This window comes from Physella acuta, unplaced genomic scaffold (assembly GCF_028476545.2).
Source record: "Physella acuta isolate Inbredline_101_S28 unplaced genomic scaffold, ASM2847654v3 ptg000215l, whole genome shotgun sequence".
Lineage (NCBI taxonomy): Eukaryota > Metazoa > Mollusca > Gastropoda > Physidae > Physella > Physella acuta.
In genome coordinates, this window is record NW_026731734.1 from 270565 (window position 1) to 289511 (window position 18947).

An 18947-nucleotide genomic window follows, 5' to 3' on the forward strand; every position below is an offset into this window, starting at 1 on the left:
GTCAAGGCCGCCCTATACAGGTCAACTGGAATCGAAGCCCAGGTAGTCTGGAAAAGGTCAAAACATTCACACTTTAGAGGAAGGTGGTCAAGGTAGTCGCAATGAGTCCAAGGCAGACCATTTGCAATTAAGTTTTGAAAAAAAAAATTATATTCCAATCAGATGAATTTCTGCATTTTGGTACATGTTTTCTACAAGTTAATTTCTACAATCGATTTTTCTTCTTAAAACTACAAAGGTGCCGTCTGTTCCCGGATAATGCCTGACGGTGAAGGCCCTTTGTACTGGTTCCAGTCGTTTGAATACGCTCTGGACCACTGGCTTCAGAAGGTAAGTAACACTTAATAGTTAGTTGTGACATTATCAGTAGTTGTGTGATAAACAGTAGCGTGATAGCGGAATTGTTAGCTGTGACATGATAAGTAGCGGAATTGTTAGTAATGTTAGTTATAGTGCAATACGTAGTGGATTGATAAGTAGTGGCAGTGTAAGTAGTAAGTATAATATGAGATGTAAGAATCACGATGTAAGTAGTTGTCTTATAAAACCGTTAATGTACGTCCCAACACAATCCTGCTTGCAGACGACAGAGCACGTGCTAGGCTCGGTGCTGTGTGCCCCTGGATGTTTCAGCCTGTACCGCTGTAGCGCCATCTGTGACGTGCTGAAGACCTACAGCCAGCCTGCCCGGTCAGCGATGGACTTCCTCACTAGAGATATGGGGGAGGACAGGTGGCTCTGCTCTCTGATGGTGGGTCCCTTTTACCTCAGTTACTTCCTTCCTTCCTTATACGGAAACCGGCTCAGAAGGTTGACTTCCATTAGCCAGGCAGGCCTCAATGTAGCAAACTCCTTCTTCTTCTTCTTCTTCTTCTTCTTCGTTCTTAATAATTAGTGTTGAAGGGGGTCGAGATTTATCTGCCAGTGGGTTTGAACTCGAGACTTTGTTCGAATTTATCAACCATGAGCTCTTTGCCGACCTGACCACGCCTCCAACACAATTAAGCGTTACGTGTCAACTGATTATGCGCCATTGAGGCCATTGACTCCGATTTCAGCCTGCTTTTCTTTTTGGATTTGCTTCCATAGCCTTTGTCCAACCAAGAACAAACTACAAGGCAGCAGTTGTTTAATTTTGGAGTTGTCTCTCCTAGAAGAGCGGCTGTCCCCAGCTAACGAGCCTCATCTGCCCGAGGGTTCGATCTCGAGACTTTTCGGTTTAGCAGCCATGAGCTTTACCGACTCGACCACGCCGACCCCTTAGCAAACTCCGACCATAAGAGTTTCTCACACATCGGTCGCTACTTCCGTCGGCTCTCACCGGGCTTTCCTTCCCCACCCACCAGACGCGGGACGTCGTCCTACCGCCTGGTACCCAGCTTGATCGTGGGGGGCGTTCGGCCATTCTTTGAGCCTAGTGCATACAGCAGCTCTACTCGGCCAGATCAAAAACCTCTAGCTGCTGTTGGCTACCACTAGCCATTCCGCACCCACTAGGGGGGTCATGGGCTTGGTCCGACTAGTGGCACTCTTTCGAAGCCACGTGAAGGCCGCAGCTTAAAGTCAAGATATCTGGTTAGGGTCGAGAGCAAACCCTTCTTAGTTCCCGGCAGTCTTGCACCTCTCCTCCCCCACGCTATTATGCAGGGGACTTGGGAGTCCGACGTACCAGGCTCTTCGGAACCTCAGTTACTAGCAGGACCAGATTTAGATTTGATGTGGGTCCCTTTACCTCATTTACTAGCAGGGGCGGTTCTAGACTTGATGTGGGTCCCTTTACCTCAGTTCCTAGCAGGGGCGGTTCTAGACTTGATGTGGGTCCCTTTACCTCATTTACTAGCAGGGGCGGTTCTAGAATTGATGTGGGTCCCTTTACCTCAGTTACTAGCAGGACCATATTTAGACTTGATGTGGGTCCCTTTACCTCATTTACTAACAGGACCGGATTTAGACTTGATGTGGGTCCCTTTACCTCATTTACTAGCAGGGGCGTTTTTAGACTTGATGTGGGTCCCTTTACCTCAGTTCCTAGCAGGGGTGGTTCTAGACTTGATGTGGGCGCCGTGATTTTCTTACAGTTTCTAATACTGTTGACTCTCTACATGCTCCCTAATAAAACTCAATAGTATTATCTAATCAATAGTAATATAAATTTTACATCTTATATTAACAATGACCGATAAAAAACTTACTTCGGCGCCCCACGTTTTTCATTGTTTGTCATAATGCGCACGCAGTTTGCGATCGCTTATAGTAGAGTGATCGCTTGCATTATTGTGATGTATAGCATTTATTTTCAACTTTTTAGTTCAATCAGAAAACGTGGGTTTTTAAAAACTTGTTTATTGATATTTTTTTTTGCCTCAGTTTACCTTATATGTTCTTAGTTTAACTAGAGTATAACAACTGCTTTCAATAAATAACACTAACCCAAAGTTTAAAATAATCTTAGGTTCAAGAAGGGTGTAGCATTGCCTACTGCCAAGATGCCCGGGTTACCACACACTGTCCGACTAATTTTCAGGAGTTTTTAAAACAAAGGCGTCGTTGGATTGCGTCCACTTTAGCCAACGTCTACCTGCATTTAAAGGTAGGCAACATTATTATATTATGATGGACATCAAAAGAAAAATGTTGTTGCTAGAATTCGACTGTTATCTCCCCTCACCATTTCCAATCTATTTTAGAATATAATTTTCTTGTCCCCAATATTAGTTCTATTTATTCTAGGATTTTAACAAAAATATAATCCAAAATTTAAAAAAAAAAACAGGTGCTTTACAGTATAGTTTTCGCTTACAATTTGCCAGTAATGCATGGTCATTTTAAAACTATTGAAATCCCTACTAAACCCTAATCTAACCCTTAAGGCGACGAAAAAAAAACAACAGATACTAAACATCAGATAGACATTTAAATACCAAACCAAGAAGACAGCGAAAGCTTTTTTGGTTGAAATTGTATTGGATTTATACCGAAAACAAAGTTGTGTCTTGTTCATTATCTTGTTTCAATATTTACGATTATAACAAGCTCCCGATCTGACGTATATAATACTCATGAAATTATGTATTTAATGCTCCTGACATGACGTATATAATGAAGCAATACTGTACCTAATGAAAGCTGTTGTTTTCTCTTCATACCTGAACGTATTGGGCTTGCAGGACAGGAACAAACTCCGTCGGGCCAATCTTCGCGTCTCCGAGATCTTCCTGATGTACCATGTGCTCCAGTTTATCATGGCTCTTTTCTCGCCCACAGTCGTTCTCGTTCTCATTGCCGGTAAGTTCCGGCTAGAATTTATGGTGTCACTTTCATTGACAGTAACGTTGTGGCAAGAGTGTTAGTTGTCCTTTTTATTGTAGTATGTTTCATAAAAATCCTCTTTAGACCTAGCGATCCCTTGGGCAGATGAAGTAAAAATCATGTTTCTTGACCTCGGCATATGAAGGGAAGGTGTTGTCAGCACTTTGTACAGCCGCCGTTGCTTTATCTAACATACGTTAGGTACCCATTAAAGCTGGGTGGACTCAGGAAAGTTCTACTGACTTGGAGCTGGATTCGAACAAGAGACTTTCGGGTTAGAAGCTTAGGCCACGCCGTCTCATCCGTCCCGTAGTGGTGGCTATTTAAGATGCCTGTAAGCCTTGGTCGGGTGGTAAAGCTTACGACTGCTAACCCGAAAGTCACGAGTTTGGATCCTGCCCTTAAATCTGTAGTCCACTCAGCTCTGATGGGTGCCTAACACACGGTAGGGAAATTAAGGCGGCTGACTACACCATGTCCTTGCAAGCTGAGGTCATTGAAACAGATGCACTCTTCTTCGTCTGTCCCATGTGTCTTAGGCATGAACAAGGAAAAATGATGAGTATAACTGGATTGATCTTTGAAATAAGGCTATAATTTAATTTTTATAAATATAAACCACGCTACTCTTAGGTATATATATATATATATATATATATATATATATATATATATATATATATATATATATATATATATATATATATATATATATAATTCTATACGTGGGGACCATGCGAGACACCACCAAGACGTAAGTTCAACAGACCATCTCGCTACCACCCCCACCAGTCTGGTGAGCTGTTTACAATCGTAGTGACTACGATTAGGGGCGGATTATTTAGTTTTTAAACTATTTGAAACTAAGGGGAGGTAATAACATATTTTGCTTGCTCTTTTCATTGTCGTCTGTAAACGGTCGTCACAGACGGCTGCTTTCGTGGAGGCGGAGGGGGGGGGGGTGAGTAAAAAGTGAGAGGGGATAATCACCTTTTACGAGCTACTGATAGTTTTTTAAAGCAAAATATTTTCATCAACAGCATTGGTAGTGTCGAATTCACAAATTATGAATTACTGAAAAGTAGGAATTAAACTAAATACCGGAGCATGCTACGTCGCGGATCAGCTTGTTAAAATTATTAGATGAAAGTTAGTCTGTCGTCACACACACCGGACTTCAGGCGGGGGCTGCTTTACTGAACGTAGACTATCCGGAACAGATGGCCGATATGTATGGCTGAACTGTAAGGCCGATTTGTATAACCGACTTTTTTTGGATATGTATAGGACCGATCAATATTACCGATTCATAATGGCCGTAATCTATGGCTTATTTTTATGGCTGATCGGTTGGGCCTATCCATCGCCATTTTATTAGCATGTGACATCTACTTCATCTGCCCTTTTGCTCCACTGATCCGTAAGTGGTAACTAACTAACTACCTAACGGAGTAGTGACAGGCCTAATCGCTTTCTCCTCGCTTTGTCGTGCACGTAATGACCTTCGTAGAGACACCGAATGAAAGAAGTCATCGTCGAAAAAGTATCGATTTGTGAGGCTTGTCCATGTAATTTTAGACCAACGTGGTTACTAATTTACAACTAGCATTCAACTTTAATTTTTAAAATGTTATTATAGGTGGAATTAGCTCCGCGTTTGGTATCTCAACTTCTGTTATGTACATTGTCATTGCCGTGCTAGAGTTCAACTTTGTCCTCATTTGCCTCAAAGGAAATCATCGAACCCAACTGGTGGTAAGTCTTGAATTCTTATATCACACATGAATATCAAGCAATTGGTTTATTTTATTATCTTATCATCCAGTGGCGGAACTAGAAAAAATGGGCCACCCCGCAAAAAAAATTTTTGGGCCCTCCATATATATATATATATATATATATATATATATATATATATATATATATATATATATATATATATATATATATATATATATATATATTTATGTATGTATGTGTATATATATATATATATATATATATATATATATATATATATATATATATATATATATATATATATATATATATATATATATATATATATATGTATATATATATATATATATATATATATATATATATATATATATATATATATATATATATATGTATATATGTATATATATATGTATATATATATATATATATATATATATATATATATATATATATATATATATAAAACACGCTATCATTCGTGTATTTATTTGAGACGTTTGCCATGTTTTCTAGAACAGTGGTTATTAAACGTAAACAATGTCGGCACTTTATTTCTTGGATATTCGTTGTTGGAGCGCAAGTTTGTCAACACTACCACCGATACGAGCCAGCTTAGTTGTTGAGGCGCTATCTATTCGCTTCTTGTAAGGCTAAGAGCGGGAGGGGAGGACTGAGAAAGGAACTTAAAAGGGACAACAAAGCACCGATGTACTTTTACCCATAAGTACCAAATTTGGGATGGTCTCAAAAAGCCATCTTAATATCTAGCGGCCTCTCGTGCAATTGATGTTTTTTCAAAAGAATTTTGCCGACAACAGCGTGTGTTTGATTGTAGGAAAAAGAATATACAAGAGCGTGGGATGGTGTCTATAGAATAAAGATAATCCAACCGCAGCTACAGTATTCTTTTTTCAAAACAACCAACAGGTCAAGAATGCAAGAAAATTAATTTTAACTATAAAAAATGATTATGGGCGGCTGTGGGCCCACTAAACGGCGTGCCCCCCCCCCCCCACATTGCGGGGTCTGGCGGCACTGTAATTCCGCCCCTGTTATTATCACACAACATTTTACTCAAATCATGTAATTCTATCTCGTTCGAGTATACCATACAAGTATTTCAAACATACCATGTATTATGATTGCATATTTGTTTTATATTTTCATACCGACCCTGGATTGTTATATTATGCAATTCATATATACCACAATATACCTGTATTCTAATATTATATTAGGTGGCTGAGTTCTATGCTCTCCTGTTCCCTACCTTGATGTGGGCTATCTTAGCGGGGATCGTCGTCAAGTTACTCAGTAAGTTTACATTCATTATGATCTTTTAGTTAGTTACCCTGTCAGACCTGGCGATCCATAGAACAAATGAAGTAAAGTTCATTTGTTTCTGTAAACTCGGCCTTATAGTCGGTCTCCTATAAACATTTTATTTCAGGCATTTCTCGGGGGGGGGGGGGGGGGGGTCACTGTCCCATCCCCTAGAGCTCTTGCACCGCCCCTAGTCAAAATAGAGAAGTTATATAATTTATAAATAACATATTTGCACCTGTGACAGCCCCTACACTCATAAATATAAGTGCATCCCCCCCTCCCGGAATTTTCAAATAACTACCCCCTCCCGAAAAGTTTCAAGTGCCCATCAAAGCTTGGTGATTTCAGGAATGTGCTACGGACCCGAGTCTGGTAGTGATAAATTATTTTTACAGGCTTTTAGTTAACTCACTTCCTCTGTTGGCCGTCTGTCGTCAGTCGTCAGTCTGTCTAGATCGAAACGCCGAAGCGAAATTGCAGGCACTAATACTAGACAGACACGGTACATAGTTGGAACGTGGGTCAAGACATGAAGAAATTGCGTTGTGACATTCAATTTGACTTAATTGGTCGCCTAATTAATTTTTTATGAGTTAATTTAAATTTGAACCAATTTAGTAGGCAGTTCTATCCACACGCGATGTCACGGAAAAAGCGCGTCGTCACGTTCACGAGGGGTGCGCAATGGGTTTTAGTCATGTAACTACTATAAATAAAAACATGTAAAGTACAAAAAAATGAATAAAAAACGTTTTAATAACAAGCTTTTATGTAATAATGCACTAAAAAGGAGAAAATAAATTACACACTAATATTTAAATAACTATGAAGAAAAGCGTGGGTCTCTTCCTCAATATTAGTAAAGGTATCCAAAAGATACTAAAGTGACCCACGCTTTTCTTTATCTAATATATAAAGCTCAGTTCTGTATGTAATGCATATGTTTGTCGTTGGTCTTGGATGAATTTAAGTGTTAGAAAATTATCGTGCGCATTTGTCTTAATTTATGAGCTAAAAAATTACTATTGAAAGTGTTGGGAAATAATTTTCATTTTCAAATTACAGTAATAATTGTCGGCATGTTCATTAAACACAAGTTTTAAAAAAACATCATCTTTTACAAAAATTCTAATTATGTCTTTATTTAGTCCTATAGCACTTACTTCCCTTTGATAAATTAGGAAAACAAAATTACTTCCCTTTATAAAACCATTGCATTTTGTGGAAAATAATTTACTTTTTAATTACTTTGTTTTGGTGTTGGGAAAAAAAAATAATTACATAATTAGCGGGGATTGATCAAGTGCAAATGTTGTAAGTATTTTACGGATAAGCTTGGAGTATTAAAATTGTTCATTAAATTGAAACAGGCGCGTTCGTTTAAGTGAGTGCAAAAGACTATGAATAAGTTGGGGTACTATAGTCGTTCATTAAGCTAAAACAGGTGATTCCGCCCCGGGCGTTTATGTTCGCGTTAGTGTTTTCTTTGTGTTTAGGTGGGTTTGCGTTAGTGGTTGCGGTTTGTTTTGGTTCGTTTTTGTTCTTTCTTTTTTCGTTTTTGTTTGTGTTTTTTTTTTTTGGGTTTGTATTTGTGTTTTTGGTTGGTTTTGCGTTTGGATTTGGTTTGTTTTCGTTTGCTTTTTCGTTTTTTTTTTGTTGGTATTGGTGTTTGTGGTTGGGTTTGTTGTTAGGTTTTTGTTTTCGTTTGCTTTTTTGTTTGTTTTTTCTTTGTGTTTGTATTGGTGTTTGTGGTTGTGGTTGGGTTTGTTGTTAGGTTTTTGTTTTCGTTTGTATTTGTAATTGTGTTGGCGTTATGTTTGCGTTTTGTTGTTTTGGTTGGTTGTGGTTTGGGTGGGCAATGCCGGGTATATGATGATTACTAAACACACAGGAAATGGTCTTTAACAGAAAGGTTTTTCACAGAAGCCAGAGCAGGGCCTGGCCGGGACGGCTAGTAGTTATTTAAATATTAGTGTATAATTTCTTTTTCTCCTTTTTAGTGCATTATTACATACAAGCTTGTTATTGAGAATATTCCTGGGGAGGCTGCTGCGCAAAAATCATTTTTAATTTCTCAAGGGCGGCGCCACGGGAGGGTGCGATTTTTCTCTTTATCCGGTATATAAAAATAATAAAAGTGAATTGCAGTGACACCGTTCACACGATCGCCATGAAACTTTTTGGAGATGTTGAGAATATTCCTTGGAAGGTTTCTGCGCTAAAGAGATTTTCAATTCGCAGGGGTGGCGCCCTGCCAGGGCGCGGTTTGTTTTCTCTATATATATGGTATATGAAAATAAAAGTCGATTGCGGTCTCACAACGTTCATCTGATAGCCATCAAACTTCAGGGACTTGATTAGAACACTCCAGGGAAGGGTTCTGTAAAAAAATCTTTTAAATTTCGCATGGGCGGCGCCACGGAATGGTGGGGTTTTTCTCATTATACGTTATATAAAAATAAAAGACGATTGCGGTGCCATAAAACTTTAGGGAGTTGATGATTACTCCCGAGCAGGTTTCTGGGGTGGGAGGGGGAAATAGGGGTGGGTGGGTGGTGGGGGCGGGGAGATTGAATTTTACATGGGCGCCCCCCCCCCCTCGGTAGGATGCGATTTGGCGCCCTGGTCTTTCCCGTTAGCGCTTTGGTGACTACGTTCGGTCTAAACAGCGTGATAGATAATGGATAGGATGGGGCGTTTACAAGCGCTCACTAAATTGAATCAGGCGTGTCCTCTGGCGCCCAGGTAGGGTGCGATTAGGCTGCAAATAAAAATGTCTGTTTTAGTCCCCAAATGCTCACATGGTCCGCTGAGGGCTATGAAATACTTTTTATTTTAATAGTAAGAAATTAACGCAGGGCGGGGGTCTTTCGGCAAGAAATTTTTTTGTTATATAGCTCAAATAAGGAGATTTTCACTGGCGGTCACTTTTTAGCCCTCGTCGAGTGCTTTGAGTAAAACCGACAGGTTTGCCCTACGGTATAGCCATCTGCCTAAAATTAGCCTGATGTGCAGAGGGTAAGTACCCTGAAATCTTTGTTTGAATTACCCTCTGTTTTACCCATAAAATACAAGGATGATATAGAGAAATACGAATGGTCAGTTTTGACCGATTTCCAGATTTTTCTCAGATATGCCGAGTTTTTTGTGACACCCCAAGGCGTTCTCCTACCACCTCACAAAATATCAAGGGGGGGTCGTAGTCGGAAATTTTTTATCGTAATAGAGCTCATATAAAGAGAATTTCACACGCGGTCACTTTTTAGCCCTCGTCGAGGGCTTTGAGTCAAACCGACAGTTTTCCCTAAAGGTCAAGCCATTGACCTAAGAGTATGCAAAACATTAGCCAGATATACTGAGTTTAAGTACCCTAAATTCTGCGTTGAAATGACCCTCTGTTTTTCCCATAAAATACAAAGATTATATAGGGAAATACAACTGGTCAGTTTTGACCCCTTTATGAAGTTTTCCCAGATATGCCGAGTTTTTTGTGACACCCCAAGGCGTTCTTCTACCACCTCACAAAATATCAAAGGGGGTCGTCGGAGGACATTTTTTCGTAATAGAGCTCATATAAAGAGAATTTCACTCGCGGTCACTTTTTAGCCCTCGTCGAGGGCTTTGAGTCAAACCGACAGGTTTGCCCTACGGCCAAGCCATTTACCTATAAGCATGCCAAAATTAGCCAGATGTAAAGAGGGTAAGTGCCCTAAAATCCGTTTTCACATTACCCTCTGTTTTTGCCATAAAATACAAAGATTATATAGGGAAATACAACTGGTCAGTTTTGACCCCTTTACGAAGTTTTCCCAAATATGCCGAGTTTTTTGTGACACCCCAAGACGTTTTCCTACCACCTCACAAAATATGTCTGTTATTTTTGTATGATAATTACTTGAAAGATCTGTTTTAGTTTGAGTGTATGTTATATGTTTATTATTGATTATTCTACTTCTACTAATTTCACCACTTAAGACACGAATTTTTCCAAATATTTCCAGTGAACTGCTGGTATTTATAGAATTGAGACCTAAGTCATTTTCACTTATAGGGAAGTTAATGTAAACTATGTTATGTGCTATGTGATTAATCCAATGCTGAGTGAGGGAAAAACCATTGAGAGAGTAATTCTCTTATTCGGTTTTGTTCGAGTTTTAGCAAAAAGATCAGCTGTAATATCAGTGTTAAATACACTTTTTCTTTCCTTTAAAAAAACTGACACTATAAAATAACGCTATTCCTGTCACATCCACGACAAAGAAACAAGTAATTTTTTTGTGATGCGTTGAAAAGCCATAGCTGGATACGAACCCTTAGTCAAAGCTAACCCTAGCAATAGGTCTATCTCTCTCTCTCTCTCTCTCTCTCTCTCTCTCTCTCTTGCTCTCTCTCTCTCTCTAGCTCCAACTCTAGTTTTAAGCATGTTTTTTTTTTTTGCATGAAACCAAAAAATACTTTAAATTTGTTGGATGGTGTTTGTACAGACGGTACACTTTTTTTGCAGACGACTCAGACCTTAACTTCACTGCGGGCTACATCGTAGCCACTTTTGGCGTGGTCCTTGTGACCGGCATCCTCCAGGGCAAACACTGCGTACATCTGGTCCATGGTGTACTCTTCCTTTGTTCACTGCCATGCATGTACCTGCTGATGTCTTTGTACACGGTATCCAACCTGACAGATCTCAGTTGGGGTAAGGCTATTTGTGTAAAATTTTATGGTTGAATGACTTCAGTTGGGGTTAGGCTATTTGTGTAAAATTTTATGGTTGACTGACTTCAGTTGGGGTAAGGCTATTTGTGTACAGTTTTTGGTTGATTGACCTCAGTTTGGGTAAGGTTATTATTCCGGTACAGTTTCATATTTGACTAACCTTATCTGGGGTAAGACTATTGTTTGTGTACGATTTTATGGCTGACCGACTTTACATGGGATACGGCTATTTGTGTACAGTTTTATAACTAACTGAACTCAACTGTGGTAAGGCTATTGTTTGTATTCGGATAAGCATCCCATATCCTTAACTTAAGTACGCTGTTACTGTACAAAATCCAACCAGACTGACTAAATTATATGTTCTCCTCTAGCTAGTAGACCTAAAACAGAACTCAGACATTTTTTTTTTCATCACATCGACGTCTTGTTTCAGGCACCAGAGAACAGTTGGAAGCGGAGTCGGAAAATTTCCTCCAAACGTGGATTAAACTCCTCAAGTCTATGTGTCGGTAATAGATCCAAAATGTTATATTGTTCAGTATGCTCATTTTAGTATTTTGACTTTGTCCGCACTCCTCGACCCCCCCCCCTTTCTCAGAATCCATAATTGCTTTGGTGATACGCCAGTAAATGGTTGGTACAAATTTTGAACGTTTGATTAAATATAAAACTATCTTAAATAAGTACAAGTAATTGAAAATTACTTATTGTAATAGTATCAATAAATCTCATAGATCTTATAATTTTTTATATGTTACTTATTAATTACACCTAATTATATAATTCATTCAGTATTTTGTTTTAATTATCATTCCCAGGCGAAAGAAGACAGATATAATAACAGATAAAGAAATAGCTGAGCTTGGTATATATAAATTCTAAATTCTAAGTAGCTATCTGCGTTGTATTTTCTAATGTCATAAAAAAAGGTGGAATCTGTTAGCCCACTACCCGTGGGAAAGGTGGAATCATATCAGCTCCCTCCCGTGGGGAACGTGATTCGATAAAGCAGTTTCTTTGACCTCAACATTTGAATGGATAATGTTGTCGGCACTTTCTATCCGCCTGTACTTCCCTGATTCAAGTCAGGTACTTATTAGAGCTGGGTTGACTCAGGGACTTTCTACGGTCAGGTGACCATCAGAGCTGGGTGGACTCAGGGAATTACTAGGTTGAAGTACCCATCATGTGCCCATATATGTATCTATAAATTCAAAAGAATTTGAATGTTTTGTTTTTTGTTTACTACTAGACCCATCGCCTGACAAAAAAGAAGAAAAGACGACTGAAATAAAACCAACACCCACAGGTAAGGTTACCTTATATTTCCCACTTTATATTGAATGTTTCCTCTATCATACTACCCCTAACACCACCCTTAGGCCTCCACATACTGACGTATACTCCATCAGAGCTGGGTGGACAGGAATTTTCTCTGGTCAGGTACCCATCAGAGCTGAATGGACTAAGGGACTTTCTAGGGTCAGGTACCCATCAGAGCTGGGTGGACTCAGAGAATTACTAGGTTCAAGTACCCATCAGGTGCCTATCTATGTATCTATAAATTCAAAAGAATTTGAATGTTTTGTTTTTTTGTTTACTACTAGACCCATCGCCTGATAAAACGGAAGAAAAGACGACTGAAATAAAACCAACACCCACAGGTAAGGTTACGTTATATTTCCCACTTTATATTGAATGTTTCCTCTATCATACTACCCCTAACGTCCCACTTAGGCCTCCACATACTGACGTATACTCTATTAGAGCTGGGTGGACAGGGACATCCTATAGTTTAGGTGCCCTTCAGAGATGGGTAGACGGGGGCTTTCTGGGCTCAGGTGAATATTTTTTATATAACACTACGGGGGATGGCAACTTGGGGTATAGACATGATTTTTTATCAATTTTTAATTACTTAAACTTTTTAAAAACAGAATAGAATCTCGTAGAAAAAAGAATTGCGCACCAACTGAACGACAAAAATTATGTGTATAATAGTGTGGAATATTATTAGTCTATATTTATATGAAAAGCAATGTATGTTTGTTTGATTGTTTGTTTGCCTTATATGCATTACTACACATTTTGACTGATCGCTATGAGACTTTGAAAAGTTGTTGAGAATAGTCCTGGGGCAGTTTCTGCGGAAAAAGAAAATTCAAACTCGCAGGGGCAGCGCCCCGGAAGGGAGCAATTAGTTTTTTCTCTATAAACGGTATATAAAAATAAAAGTCAATTGCTGTTTGATACCGTTCATCCGATCGCCATCAAATTTTGGTGTGTTGATTAGAACACTCTAGGGAAGGGTTCTGTAAAAAAAAAAACATTTTTAATTTCGCAAGGGCTGCGCCATGGGAGGTTGCAATTTTTCTTTATGTACGGTATATAAAAACAAAAGTCAATTTTGGTTTGACACCGTTCAACCGAAAGCCATTGGACTTTTGGGAGTTGATTAAGACACTACCTGGAAGGGTTCTGCAAAAAAAAAAATTAATTTTGCAAAGGCGGCGCCACGGGAGGGTGCAATATTTTTCACTATATGTGGTTTATACAAAATAAAAGTCAATTGCAGTTTCACAAAATTCATCCGATCGATATCAAACTTTAGGAAGTTGATTAGAACACTCTAGTGAAGGGTTCTGCAAAAACAATTTTTTTGCAATTTTGCAAGGGCGGCGCCCAGGGAGGGTTCGAAGTTTCTCTATATACGGTATATCTATCTATCTATATACTACTAAATCTCAGGTGTGACGTCTTTTTGAATGTGTGGTCTGGTTTTTTGTGTAGATAAGTGAAAGACGTGATGTTTTTTTTTATGGATGACCCCCGAAACCCACAGTTATTCAAGGGATGACCGGGTAGTCTAATGGATTATAAAAATGATAGACAGCGTTTCACCAATTTTCCCAAAAAAGTGTTTGTATTTTAGAAAAAAAGTACATTTAAAGCTTTAAATATTTATTATTTTTGGGTAAAATTTAAAAAAAAACAAATTTTGTATCACACATGGGCCTTCGTTGTATAGCTGTTTGATCATAATCATTATGGCTAGTTTTTTTAATCGTCAATTTTCTGTAGTCAGGATGCTACTTCCAACTTAACACTCCAGGTGACTTTAATATATACATCTATTAAATTATTTTTTTAAATAAACCGGGAGTGATCTCCCCTAAACTTTCTCGAATATTCTAATATAACACTACGGGGGCTGGCAACTCGGGATATAGACTTCTAGACATGATTTTTAATCCATTTTAAATACTCAAATTTTTTTAACATAGAATAAAATCTCGTAGAAAAAAGAATTGCACACCAAGTGAACGCTAAATAAAGATGTGCATAATAGTGCGGAATATTATTAGTACTTTATAAATTTACATGCGTTTTTTTGAGAAATCGGAAATAGCGTAAATAAGTACTTCCGGTCAACGGAAATTACTCAAAATGTGACAGAAGGTAGAGAATTAGATCTTTTACTTACATATCAAATTACATTTATCTATCTGAAATAGTACTGAAGTTATAGGCTTTTGAAAAATTCAAAGTAGAAAAAGTACCGCTTCCGGTTATTGGAAATCGCTCAAAAGTTGATACGGATCTACGATTTTGATAAAATACTTATATATGAAATTTCATCAACCTAGCTGTAACGGTACTCAAGTTATCGTGTTTACACACGGACACACACACACACACACAGACAGACACACGGACATACGGACAAGATTGCAAAATTATGTTTTTCCGTATCAGTGAGATGTAAAACGTCGAGATTTGCAAAAAATCTCGATTTTTTTATATTTTTTTTTGCACGATTACAAGACTTTCTCTCTACTTCGTATATACGAACATTTCCTTTCAATTTGATTTAGAAAAGGCTGGTTTGATTTAAATCACATTTTTTTATTTTAAAGAATCGGCTGATGTTGAAGAAGAAAGTGACGAGGAGGATGAAGACACGGATGAAACAGACGGCTTCAGCTCTGATTATCCGTCCATAGACAATTGGCTACCAGATCATCTAAGGGTTAGTACTGGCTACATTATTATATAAGGAGAGGTAATTGCTACATTAATATCTAAAGGTAGATAATTGGTACATGAACATTTAAAGTTAGGTAATAGCTATAATCTAAAGGTAGGTAATTGCTTAAATAACATCTAAGGTTAAGTACCGGCTTCATCAACATATAAGGGCAGGTAGTTACTACATGAGAATCTAAGGGCAGGTAACCACTAAATAAAATTCAACTGGCAGGTATTGACTACCTAAACGTCTAATGATTTTATGTGTCTAACCACATTCTGATTCACGTTGTGTCCTAACATCCTCAGATACCGTACGCCGCCAAGTTCAAGAAACACGGCTATGCAACCACCAACTTTCTCACATCTTTGACCGAGGCTGACCTGGTCAAGTTAGGCGTGGATAAGAAGGGCATTAGGATGTTCCTGATGGCTGAGATAAGAAGACTGCCAATTTTCCATCTGAAGATTAATGTCAAAGTAGGTAGCTTCTAACTACCAACACGTGAAGCAATCAAGAGATTGAGCGTAGTCATTCTTGGTTATTGTGAATTTTTTGTTTTATTAGTTAGACGGAAGTGAAAAGTAAAACAAGTGAGAAACAGAGTCCAGCCATTCATGCAGAGTCCAAACTATATAGCATATAGCTTACTTGATGAGAACAACAAGAATGATACCATTTGCATAATTAACGCTATATTGAGACGCTTCTATTATTACACAATGTGTCTCGCATACGCCATACATATACAATATCCACTTCATATATGTAACATCATGCCCGCTTTAAATAATTATAATTCTATATCAAAAGCTACAACTAACAACACCACCGAACCCTGCCAATTCCTAACCCTAACAACATCACATCCTCCCAACTTAACCCTATCAACACCACACCATCAAAACCCTTACTACACCACACCTGCCAACTCCGAACACCACCAACATCATTAGTTACAACACCAACACCATTAATTAAACTACATCAACATAATTAATAACCAACACGTTAAATTTCAGGCCTCCGTTGACATGTTTTTGAAAGACATTGGACTGCAGAACTATCTGGAGAACTTTAAAGCCAACTGTTTGGACACGGCTGAAAGTATCCAAATTCTCAAGCACTTCACAGAAGCCGACATCAAAGATTTGGGGATTAAAAAATCAGGTAGCCCTTCATTTAAATCTTCGTCATACCTCAGACATTTAAACCCACAGTTGTAAACAAAAATACTGTAATCGCCCCATATTGAAATCCTCAAAACTTTAAAAACACATTCTATTTGCTGTTACGCAATCGTTTTAAATTATTTCAAAATCTTTATTATCGTATCTGGTTGGTAGTGGATGCGCTTTTGAATTTTTAAGAAGTTATGTTAGAAACTGAATTTTAGCCGTTATTTCGCGTGTAGTCAACAATTTTAATAAACTGGAATAAAAATTGATTAAAATAGTCGATGTTGACCGAGCACTGACAACGTTTTACAAATAATTCGATTTTTAAAAAAAGCTCATTTGCAATATCGATTGGGTGCTGAGGGGTGACATCATTTAAGGGGGAGGGGACTTTTTGTTAAGATGTGTGACGGAAGGGAGAAGGAGGGGGGGGGGAATCGGCAGAAAAGCGTGACGTCATTTATAAACCAGTTAGACAAACCTAAATAAAAGATTTCATGAGATTCTCAAGGAATTAAAACAAAATAAAAAAATGTTACATGTATGAAATGTCTGATAAAATTTAAACTAATGTATAGGTTTTAAAAATATAGTATGGATTGGTTTGAATGTTAGTGTCACAGGGGTGTGGGAGGAGGGGAGGGGATGGCTGCCCACCCAGGAATGCACCGGCCCTTGTAACAAGCTTTGGTTTCCCACAACTCTTTATGATTATGTTTTTCAGGTCACGTTAAAAGATTAATGAGTGCGATAGCGATGCTTCGATTGCACGAGGAAGGTATGTGTCTCCACCCCATTGGCATAATTTCACTTAGTATAGTTTTTATTTCAGTAAAACTAATCCTACAAAATAGCCAGCAATGTTTGTTATTTTTTTTTTCTCTCACTACTTACATAAAATTGCCTAAATTTCGACTTGGCATAAGTAGTAGTATGATCTATATAAAGTTTTTATAGCAGAACATGAATATAGAGTGGGTAGTAATGGATTATGTATTTAATTTACTAATGAAACAAATTTACTGTAGGTTATATAATTGGCCAACACATTGTTTTTAAATAAGACACTACACTTGGAGCAGAATTGTGTATTGATAAATGCATTTAAAATCAATTTTCTAACATTATAATTTTTTCACCATTACATTAAACACGTCCTTACGCTTGTGTCTGTTGCCTTTACTTTATGTGATGACATCACGTGATACAGTGTACACAACAGAGCAAGGATATCACACAGGTAAATCTGGTCTAAAACAGCTTTAACCAGAATAAGAAACATTATTTCAAATAATAAAATGAGTAGTTTTTTTTAACGCGCTTAAATGATCTAAAATCTAAGCCGTTTACACGTTTTTTAATTACTTTATCCTTGGTCATTTGTTGAAACATCAGTTTAATGGGATATAAAGATAATTACTTAGTTAATTAAATTACTCGTTTGAACCTTAAAGTCCATGGGGCAAGTAAAGTAGCGTTCACCTGTTTCTGTGACCTCGGCATATTAAGGGATAATGCTATCAACACTAAGCTCAGCCGCCTGTGCCTTTCTTAAGGGGGTTGGCTCCAGAAAAAAACTTCTTAAGTAATGCGCCTTTCTTATTTATTTGTTTTTATATAAGTTGAGTTACTTAAGGGGAAATATTTGCATGCGTCAGGAACTTTTCGGAAAAATATGGTTGCCATGGTAACGGCGACCATCTTGAAAAAATAACCTTTTGTGGAGTTCTAAAATTTCATTAACTAACATATATATCGGCCATATAATCATTGATCTTTCTTTTACTAACACTAATTGAGTCAACTAGCTAGTTGTTTTTTTTTTTAACAGAGTCCCTGATACTTGCAAATATTTTCCTTTCAGTACCCTAACTTAGATATACACAAATAACTAAATCAATAAAACATTTTAATTCCCCCAGGCCCAGATGAGAGAGACTTCAGGGCACAGTGGGTGCATCTGATAGAGCGGACTTTGAACCCCGATCGTTGTAACGTGGTCTCTCCAGACACCATAACAGGTGAGCATCCGTTCGTCCAGTGGTATTAAATATTTTTCCGTTTCTTCTTCCCCTTTTTCAACTCCCAGTGAAGTGTCGGCTATTTTTTATTTTCTCGATACGGAGTATAGAGGAAGTATTGTAATCGTGCAAAAAAATCGTTTTAGACCTTCATGCGACGTGTGTGTGCGTGTGTTTGTGCGTTTGTGTGTGTGTGTCTGTCTGTCTGTGTCTATGTGTGTGTCTGTGTATTTGTGTGAACAGGATAACTTGAGTACCGCTGCAGCTAGCTTGACGAATGTTCATAAATGGGTATTAAATCAAATTTTTAGTTCTGTGTCAACTTTTCAGCGAGTTCCAATAACGGAAGTGGAACTTATTCTGATTTCGGTTTTTCAAAACTCATAACTTAAGTACCGTTTCAGTTAGATAGAAAAAATTTCATATTTATGTAGAAGATTGAATTCTCAGTTTTCTGATACCGGGAGTAGTGTTTTATTTACCCTATTTCCGATTTCTCAAAAAAAGCAAATATTTTTTTTTTAACTTGATTCCTCATCTTTGTTTATAAAGTACTAATGTTTCAAACTATTATACCCATTATTTGCTGTTCATTAGGTGCGCAACTCTGTTTTCTACGAAATT

The 18947-nt window shown here is 37.9% G+C and overlaps 1 protein-coding gene across 1 annotated transcript; it reads left to right on the forward strand.

Annotated features, from left to right (window-relative positions):
* Positions 1–246: 246 nt before the first annotated feature.
* On the forward strand, positions 247–18352 carry LOC131937616 (chitin synthase chs-2-like). The gene is made up of 15 exons (XM_059295172.1): positions 247–330; positions 584–751; positions 2453–2590; positions 3168–3285; positions 4949–5064; positions 6291–6366; positions 10883–11071; positions 12347–12403; positions 12702–12758; positions 15012–15124; positions 15433–15603; positions 16147–16294; positions 17027–17080; positions 17513–17542; positions 18225–18352. Exons 1-15 carry the CDS (start codon positions 259–261, stop codon positions 18350–18352), a joined length of 1635 nt encoding a protein of 544 aa, XP_059151155.1. The 5' UTR covers positions 247–258.
* The last annotated feature ends 595 nt before the right edge of the window (positions 18353–18947 follow it).

Excerpts from the sequence above, each read along its gene's own strand:
- LOC131937616 (XM_059295172.1), top strand. The coding sequence starts at position 259 with ATGCCTGACGGTGAAGGCCCTTTGTACTGGTTCCAGTCGTTTGAATAC. Across the intron at positions 12,759-15,011 it reads AATAAAACCAACACCCACAG|AATCGGCTGATGTTGAAGAA; the intron begins GTAAGGTTACGT and ends TTTATTTTAAAG. Across the intron at positions 15,604-16,146 it reads ATCTGAAGATTAATGTCAAA|GCCTCCGTTGACATGTTTTT; the intron begins GTAGGTAGCTTC and ends GTTAAATTTCAG.